This window comes from Rhinopithecus roxellana, chromosome 2, assembly GCF_007565055.1.
Source record: "Rhinopithecus roxellana isolate Shanxi Qingling chromosome 2, ASM756505v1, whole genome shotgun sequence".
Taxonomy (NCBI): Eukaryota; Metazoa; Chordata; class Mammalia; order Primates; family Cercopithecidae; genus Rhinopithecus; species Rhinopithecus roxellana.
The window spans coordinates 39365480-39374412 of NC_044550.1; the positions used below are offsets into that span (position 1 = coordinate 39365480).

General features: G+C 42.3%; 1 protein-coding gene across 1 annotated transcript; it reads left to right on the forward strand.

Annotated features, from left to right (window-relative positions):
• The first annotated feature begins 2571 nt into the window (after positions 1-2571).
• Positions 2572-3145, forward strand: LOC104654808 (C-X-C motif chemokine 5-like). The gene is made up of 3 exons (XM_010354105.2): positions 2572-2680; positions 2804-2936; positions 3046-3145. The coding sequence occupies exons 1-3, from the start codon at positions 2572-2574 to the stop codon at positions 3143-3145; spliced, it is 342 nt and encodes a 113-aa protein (XP_010352407.2).
• The last annotated feature ends 5788 nt before the right edge of the window (positions 3146-8933 follow it).

The following is an 8933-nucleotide window of genomic DNA, read 5'->3' on the forward strand; positions in this document are numbered from 1 at the left end:
TGCCACCTGGATACAGTGCAGGTAAGACAAATGGCTTTTGTTTAAACTGATGATAAAGAAGCAACTACTGTTAAAGTGCTGTGTCTTCAGTAGTTCTTGGTGCTGTCATACTCAACCTCAGAGGACCTTTGGACCATCCACGTTTGTACAAAACCAACATCCAAGATGCCTGTATAGGAGCCAGACATGGGCAGTGGGCCAGAGTGATTTCCATGGGAAGCCAGTTTACGTGACATATTGCTTCCTGATTAGGTTGGGCAACCCAACAGCCCACTTCTAGTGGGGACTTTCTATCACCTGCTTGTCAGCTAAAGAAGTATTGTTTTTCTTCTTGTGTTCCATAAACAAGCTACAGTGAATTGATTCAGAGTGCAAACCAGGTGAGATATATACATTTATAAGACCTTCAGTAGGAACTGGCAATCTTGTCTCATGATCCATCTCAGATTTCACCATTTGGTACCAAAAACAAATTCATATGTTCACTTATGTTTAAAATAGCTTATTTAGAACTAGCCTAAACACACACACACACACACACACACACACACACACACACACACACACACACAGAGAGAGAGAGAGAGCTTAAAAGTCAATAACCTATGTAATCAAACTGTTTTTTTTTAAGCAAAGTCCTATCCTATGGTTTATTCCCTGTGGTTAAGTTGAATTTAATGGCCCAAGATTTTTTGAAGTCTTATCACTTCACCAAGGCTTAACTTTTGTCTTTAGATACACTCTAATCTCTAAAATGTCGATATACTAAATCGCAGGCTGTTTTCTACAGATCACCACTCCCCAGAAAAATGAAGAATTCCATTTGCAGAGTCAGGTATGATGCTGATGACGTCAGGAAGCTGTGAGGACTTCTCATTTAGTTTCCCACAGAGTAAGGCCCATCCCACAGAGTAAGGCCCATACTCAGCCAGTGAATTTCTGAAGTTTCCTTCCAGAATAAAAGTTGTAAAGGTCTATGACACCTCTTTTCTTGCTCACCAATGGAGGTGATGGACGGAGGAGTTAATAAAATTCCCGGTATCATAGGAGACAAGGGAAAGAGTTGTGTTTCATGACTGGTTTCTCATTGCCATCACGTTTACTGATTACCTTTGCTCTGCCGTGAGGGCAAGGGTCTTGAGAACCAGCCAGAAGAGGATCGAGTTCGATTTCCATGAAAGCAAGCAAAGTCATTCCAATACCATAGCCATTCCTGCATGGAACAAGACAGTGAAAGACCCTTAAACCTTCAGTGCTTTAACTCCTCCTCAGATAACAGAAGGAGAGAGTGGGAGGAAACTGGAAGTTACTTCACCCTTCAATTTCAGGCAGGAGTGCAGGGCTCACTGGGGACTAGAGTAGGCCTGTGGGAACAGCCTTGATCACCAGTAAACATGAAACTCCAGAGTTCCAGAAGCCTGTGGGGAGCATTACTCCCCCCATGAAGTTGTTTGAGGGAAAACAGACTGGGTGCGGTTGTGCTGCCAAATTGATACAAACCCCTACAAGAAGCTTTCACAGGAGCCCCTCAAACTCATTGGCCTCCCACAGCATCTCCAAATGGTGTCAAATACACACCTAGGGTGGGTCCAGAGCTGGGGCAGGCCTGGGATTCCTAGCAAGCTTTAGCCTGTGCTCACCATACTACACCCCCAAGAAGACCAAAACCTCTTCCAATTCAATAGCATAGCAACTGCCAACAGCAAGGCATCTTCCGTGGCAATTTGCTGGGTGATTTTGGAAGATTTTTGTTTAACCACCTGGACACACATATACTTGCTATACCACAAGTACAGAATTCTCAGTAAGCAGACTTACTCACCAAAGAAGGTGATCTGTGGGGGAGTCAACAAAATTCAGTGGTGGTCCTTTCAGGCCACTGACTTCAAGTGGCAAGAGACAAGGGTCTCTTGTTATCATGTTATCTTGGCTTCCAAACCTGGCTGAAGTCCAGAGAATCATAAAGTCATTCAAGAAAGCTAGAATGACCTGCTTGCAAGGAAGACAGGAAGGACTTTCAATTTAGAGCAATTCAAACATGCATAACATTTCCTGGATTAAGAGTAATAATAATTAGAAAGGATTGACTTTCAGAATTTTTTCTCAAATCAAGGGTCCTGCTACTTTGGTTCCACCTTTTCTCTCTAGAAGGAGAGGAGTAGCATCTCCCAGAGGGCTGGCTGCCTCAGAAACGCCAGCATCCCTAGTCCCCTCAGGCCCAGGGCTTGAGGCCCTGATGAATCACTGCTCCCTTCTGGCTGGAGCCACAGCTCCCTCTACCAGGAAGCAGGTCTAGAATGTCCCTCTAGGTACAGGTGCCCGCAGCTCCTCCAGGCCACCCTCCCCACTGTCAGCCCTCCTCCCCCTACCCCTTCTTTCCACACTGCCCCCTGAATTCAGGGAATTTCCCCAGCATCCCAAAGCTTGAGTTTCCTGTCGGTGGGGAGAGATGAATGTAGATAAAAGGAGTGCAAAAGGCACAAGGAAACCTCAGTGCTCCGGATCCTCCAATCTCTGCTCCTCCACTCAGTTCAGGAACCCGCGACTGCTCACAGCGCTCTCTTGACCACTATGAGCCTCCTGCCCAGCGGCGCGGCCCCTGTCCCGGGTCCTTCGGGCTCCTTGTGCGCACTGCTTGCGCTGCTGCTGCTGCTGATGCCACCAGGGCCCCTCAGCACAGGTGAGAGCGCCTGGCACGCGGGACGCACTGGGGTACAGCGGTGCATCCCAGCCTCTGCGGGGCAGCTGCCTTCCAGGAAACTCACCAAGCAACCTGCCCTATAAAGGTGTCTCTCTTCCCCAGGTGGTCCTGTGGCTGCTGCGTTGAGAGAGCTGCGTTGCAGTTGTTTACAGACCACGCAGAGAGTTCAACCGGAAATGATCAGTAATCTGCAGGTGTTCGCCATAGGCCCGCAGTGCTCCGAGGTGGAAGTGGTGTAAGTTCTATGCTGCTCTGTCCACTGTGACCTTGGCAAGAGGAAAGTCCCGCAGCCTGGGTCTTCAACCTTGCTATCTCACGAGTGTATCTTCCTTTTTTTCCTTCAGAGCCTCCCTGAAGAACGGGACGGAAGTTTGTCTGTATCCACAAGCCCCTTTTCTAAAGAAAGTCATCCGGAAAATTTTGGGCCGGTACTTGTCACTTTGATCTTTGTGGTTTTTAAACCTCATCTAGGGAGACCATAGACTTCACAAGGTCTTTATTCTCTGTACTAAAAGGTTGTTAAATTGGGAACATTTTTCTGGATTGTCCTGGGAAAAACTTTATTACCAATCTTACATGTAATTACTTGAGCAATTACACACAGCTTGTCGCTAGTTATGCTTTGTGTTTCCCCATTGCTTGTATTGATTTTTGTATACTCCTTTTTTTACCAAGCATTATAAACGCTGAGTGTTGACACCAGGGTGGAGTAGAAAGGAGTGCGAAAAATGGTTAAACTAATACAATCTTTTTCTCAACAGTGAAAACAAGAACAACTGATGAAGAGAAATGAGTAGGCATAGAAACGTTTCCCAGTCTTCAGCAGTGCAGTTTTCTGCTGGACCCAGGGAAGACAAGAAGGAAGGCTTTTGTTGTTGTTGTTTGTTTATTTCTTTTTCCAGTAGTCAGCTTTCTTCCTGGATTCCCCACTTTGAAGAGTGTGAGAAAAACCTATGTTTGCCCCTTAAGCTTTCAGCTCAGCTAATGAAGTGTTTAGCATAGTATCTCTGCTATTTGCTGTTATTTTATCTGCTATGCTATTGAAGTTTTTGGCAATTGACTATACTGTGAGCCAAGAATCACTGGTTGTTAATCTTTCAAAGTGTCTTGAATTGAAGGTGTCTATTACATCTCCAAGAAATATTCCTTAAGGTATTAACTGAGAAGGCTGTGGATTTAATATGGAAATGATGTTTCATAAGAATTCTGTCGATGGATATACACTGTTATCTTCACCTTTTAAAAAAATAGGAAATATTTTAATGTTTCTTGGGAATATGTCTGAGAATTTCCTTACTCTTCATTGTGGGATACGATTTAATTATTTTGCTTTAGAAAGCTGAGTGTATCGCACCTTATCTATGTAGAATATATTTCCTTTTCCAGAATTTCTAGAAGTTTACTTTCTATGAGGGCTAATATCTTCCTATAATTTTAGACATTCTTTATCTTCTTAGTATAGCAAACTGCCATCATTTACTTTTAAACTTTGATTTTACATGCTATTTATTAACGATTTTATTAGGAGTACTATAATTCTGGTAACTAAATATATATTTTAGATAGATGAAGAAGCTAGAAAACAGGCACATTCCTGACTGCCACTTTACATAGAAATGTATTCTTTCAGTTTTTAAAGTAAAGGCAAACGTAACATTGACTTGTATGCTGAAAGTTTTGGAAACGTATCCAAACAATTTGAATATAAATTTATCATTTAGTTTTTAAAATACATAGCGACATCCTCGAGGTCCTAGCATTTCTCCTTGGACAGGGGACCAGAGAGGGCTTGGAAATTTGAAAAAAAAAAAAAAAAAAGGAGAAGTCGTCCAAGGAATGTCCATTTTTTATCCCTCTGCATGGGCTAGATTGTCTAAAATCATAATTTACAGAAGTCCAGCATTTATGGTGGAATACAAAATTATATATAAGGTGGCCACACTGGGGCACGGTTCCTCCACACTCACAGCTTTGGCCCCTTTCACAGAGTAGAACCTGGGTTAGAGGATTGCAGAAGACCAGCGGGGAGGCCAGGGAAGATGCCTGTCGGGTTTTTAGCACAGTTCATTTCACTGGGATTTTGAAGCATTTCTGTCTGAATGCAAAGCCTGCTCTAGTCCTGGTGGGACATACTGGGGGTGGGGGTGGGGGAAGATGCAGTAATGAAACCGGTTAGTCAATGTAGTCTTAAATATCCTTGACAATGCTGTAAAGTTTCTTTTTATAAATATTTCCGTTTAAGCTATTTCACCTTTGTTTGGAAATCTTTCCCTTTTAAGGAGAAAATGTGACCCTTGTGAAAGGGCTTGTAGGAAAGCTCCTCCCTTTTTTCTTTAAACCTTTAAATGACAAATCTAGGTAATTAACGGTTGTGAATTTCTATTTTTGTTTTCTTTTTAATGAACATTTGTCTTTCAGAATAGCATTGTGTGATAACACTTAAATGGCAAAAACAAAGCATAATTTTGTGCAATTAACAAAGCTACTGCAAGAAAAATCAAACATTTCTTGGTAAAAAGCACTTGTATTTTATATTATATATTTAGCATTGCTAAGATTTTTAGGTGCCTGTTGTGTGTCTTTTAAAGGTTTTGACCATTTTGTTATGATGAATTACATATGTATTACATTCACTATATTAAAATTGTACTTTTTTATTATGTGCCTCATTGGTTCATAGTCTTTATTTTGTCCTTTGAATAAGCATTAAAAGATTTCTAAACTTCACTTATATTGTTTCTCCTTCCTATGCTGTTACAATACATTTTACTTATCTTTAGTTCTATATAATTTAAAACGCTAACTCTGCTTCTCTCTGCCTGGTAGAGAAGGCCGTCGTTCCCCAACACCATTGCTTTGGTTCAACTTTTCTCTAAGCTCAGTTCCCTTCCAGTTATTCCTTCACAGCCCCAGTGGCCTCTGGGGTCTTTGGAAAACACAAAGATTTCCTTCTCTAATGTCTTCCCTATCTAAATTGTTTCCTAGAAAAAAATAAAGGTTTCTAACTATGAAAGATGATGTTCTTTCTGTCTCATCCCACTCCTGATCAGCACTTCAACTTCCCTTGTCCCTCAAATTCACTATAATCAGGTGTTCAGTTCCCTAACTAGGCATGTGCTTTCCTAGGCCCATGACTTTGCATTTGCTAGGGCCACTACCTACATATAAAAGGAGGCTTACTCATCCTTAAGAACTCAGTTCAAGTAATACTTCCTTTGTGTTTTCCTTGGCAGACCTCATGGCTTCCAACTTGATATTTCCATAACATCTCATTATCTGAATTACAACAAAAATACTGCATTGCTCTTACTTATAGGTTTCTTCATCCACTCTAGCTCTCCCAGCGCATTAACCATATTATATCTACCTCTGCATCCCCAATGTAGCATAACGCAGGAGTTAATGAATTAACAAGTTATTCCGATCTTCAGCCTGTCAGATACTGTTCTAAATTCAATAACCTGGCTCATAATAGGTGTTTGTTTTGTTGTTGTTTGTTTGTGTTTTGGTTTTTCTTTTTTTCGAGACTGAGTCTTGCTCTGCTGCCCAGGCTGGAGGTCAATGGCGTGACCTTGGCTCACTGCAACTTCCACCTCCCAGGTTCAAGTGACTCTCCCATCTCAGCCTCCTGAGTACGTGGGAGCAAAGGCACCTACCAGCATGCCCAGCTAATTTTTGTATTTGTAGACAGGATTTCACCATGTTGGCCAGGGTGATCTTGAAATCCTGACCTCAGGTCATCGGCCCACCTCAGCCTGCAAAATGCTGGAATCACAGACAAGAGTCATCGTGCTTGGTTTTAATTAAATTATAACTTGTTTACCCTCTTTTCTCCTTGTCTAGCAGTAGTCCAATAAGGGGTTTGGCATGCACAATCCTCTCAATCTATAATGCCTCCCCTCACTTTTACCAGGGTAGCTACCATCCTTCCTTCTGGAATAGCTTGCCTTTTACTTCCTTGAGAAAACCTCTCCAACCCTTACTCCTACCTTTGAAGAAACCCCTTTTATACCCTCTCCTAGCACTCTGTACTTTTCCTTCATAAAGTTTTCTCACCAAAGTTACTGTAGAGTTTATTGAGTCTATGTGTTTATTGTCATCTGTTTAGGGTCTCTCTATTCTAGCTTCATGTAAGCTTCATGAGAGGAGGGACAATGCTGATCAACTTCATCTCAGTTCCTAGGACAGTGCCTAGTACATACAAGGTATTCAAAATGCAAGTGATCTACGCTAAACAAGTCCCCTTGTCACTCTAAAATTAAAAGAGCAATTTCTTTTACATACATATTCTTAGGTATTTTACTTAACATTTCCCTATCTAAATGACAAATGAAGTTGTCTCATCCCAATCCTGATCAGTACTTCAACTTCCCTTGTCCCTCAAATTTACTATATAAATACCTAACAATAGGTATTTATATGAAATTGCTCTTTTATGAAACACAAGAAAAGGAAAGAAAGAAGATTGATCATATTAGTATGTATGCACATACATTCACACTGCAGTTGGATTATATTATAAATGTTTATACTGGCATGTACTTGTATAAATTTGAATATGCTATGAGTCTTCTTTTCTTTTGCTTTTTCTTTGTTTCTGAGAGAGAGTCTCACTCCGTTGCCTAGGCTGGAGTGCAGTGGCACGATCTCGGCTCACTGCAACCTCTGCTTCCCGGATTCAAGCAATTCTCTTGCCTCAGCCTCCAGAGTAGCAGGGACTACTGGCACGCGCCACCGCGCCCAGATAATTTTTTTGTATTTTTAGTAGAGACAGTGCTTCACCATGTTGGCCAGGGTGGTGTTGATCTCTTGACCTCATGATCCGCCCGCCTCGGCTTCCCAAAGTTCTCTTACCTATTAATGGTTGGATTCCTCTTTGTGCCTCTGGCTTCAAGAGGTATTGTCTCTTCCAGGGGTACAGGACATCAAGTTTAAGTTGGATACAGATGGGGGGAACATCAGGACATCAAGTTTAAAGTGGATACAGATGGGGGGAACATTTAACACTTTGCCTGTGATCTCAGTGTCCCATACTATAGGATTGCCTTGGGAAGTAGATAAGTTTCCTATTGTCTTTCCTCCCTTATCACAGGAAAGTAGAAGGAGCAAGCCCTCATCTGCCTTGTGATTTCCAAGACATACCACTGTTTGCAGTTGAGCCATCAAATCCCTTCCCAACAAGGGAGTGGGGCACTCAGGCATGAAAAGAAAGGTATGTGAGGAAACTAAAGTCTCTGAAGAGCAGCTTAAGAGATATGTAAAATGGCACATATGAACTTGTTTGTCTATCCCTGTGACCATACAGTTTTGGGGTGATGGAAGCCCATTGCAGTGGGTCAAAACCAAGTAAGCAACTCCATGTCCAAATGGAAGTTAATATTCTTTTTCTTTTTTCTTTTTTTCTTATTCTTTTTTTTTTTTTTTTTTTTTTTTTGAGACTGAGTCTCACTCTGTCCCCCAGGCTGGAGTGCAGTGGTGCAATCTTGGCTCACTGAAAGCTCCGCCTCCCATGTTCAAGTGATTCTCCTGCCTCAGCCTCCTGAATAGCTGGAATTATAGGCACCTGCCACCATACCCGGCTAATTTTTGTGATTTTAGTAGTTTCACCATGCTGGCCAGGCTGGTCTTGAACTCCTGACCTCAGGTGATCCACCCACCTTGGCCTTCCAACGGGCTGGAATTACAGGGGTGTGCCACCACACCCAAACCAAAAGTTAATACTCTTACCTGCCACTTCAAAGGTTACCTATGGCTCCCCTGGAGATATGTTCCATTGTCCAATGGGAGATGTGGCAGAAAGTCTGGCGGGCTTGCTTGGCTATTTCAGCCATCATTGGTTCAGGTGCCAATGGCTCCCTTTGGAGTGCTGGGCATTTTCTCTTCCAATATCCAGTTTTTTTTACAATGTACACACTGATTTTTCCCCAGGCATGGTGACTTGGATGTTCAGTTTTATGTTTCCCACCTTTTCGCTTCCCTTGTTTAGGTTAAGAACCAGGAGGGCAATCCCATGTGGGAGGTGAGCTTAAGGCTGCAGCCAAGAGCTGCACCTTTTGGGATGTCCTTTTTGCTCTTTCTGCTTCCTATGTTCTGCCCCTGTTATTAAAAACTAAAAATGCCATATTCAAAAGTCTGGGGAGAGACTTTTTCAGCACCACAAGCAAGGAGGGATATGATAGGCCGCCAGTGGATATAACTCCTTTAGAAGGAAAAAAATTAACTTTTGATACCC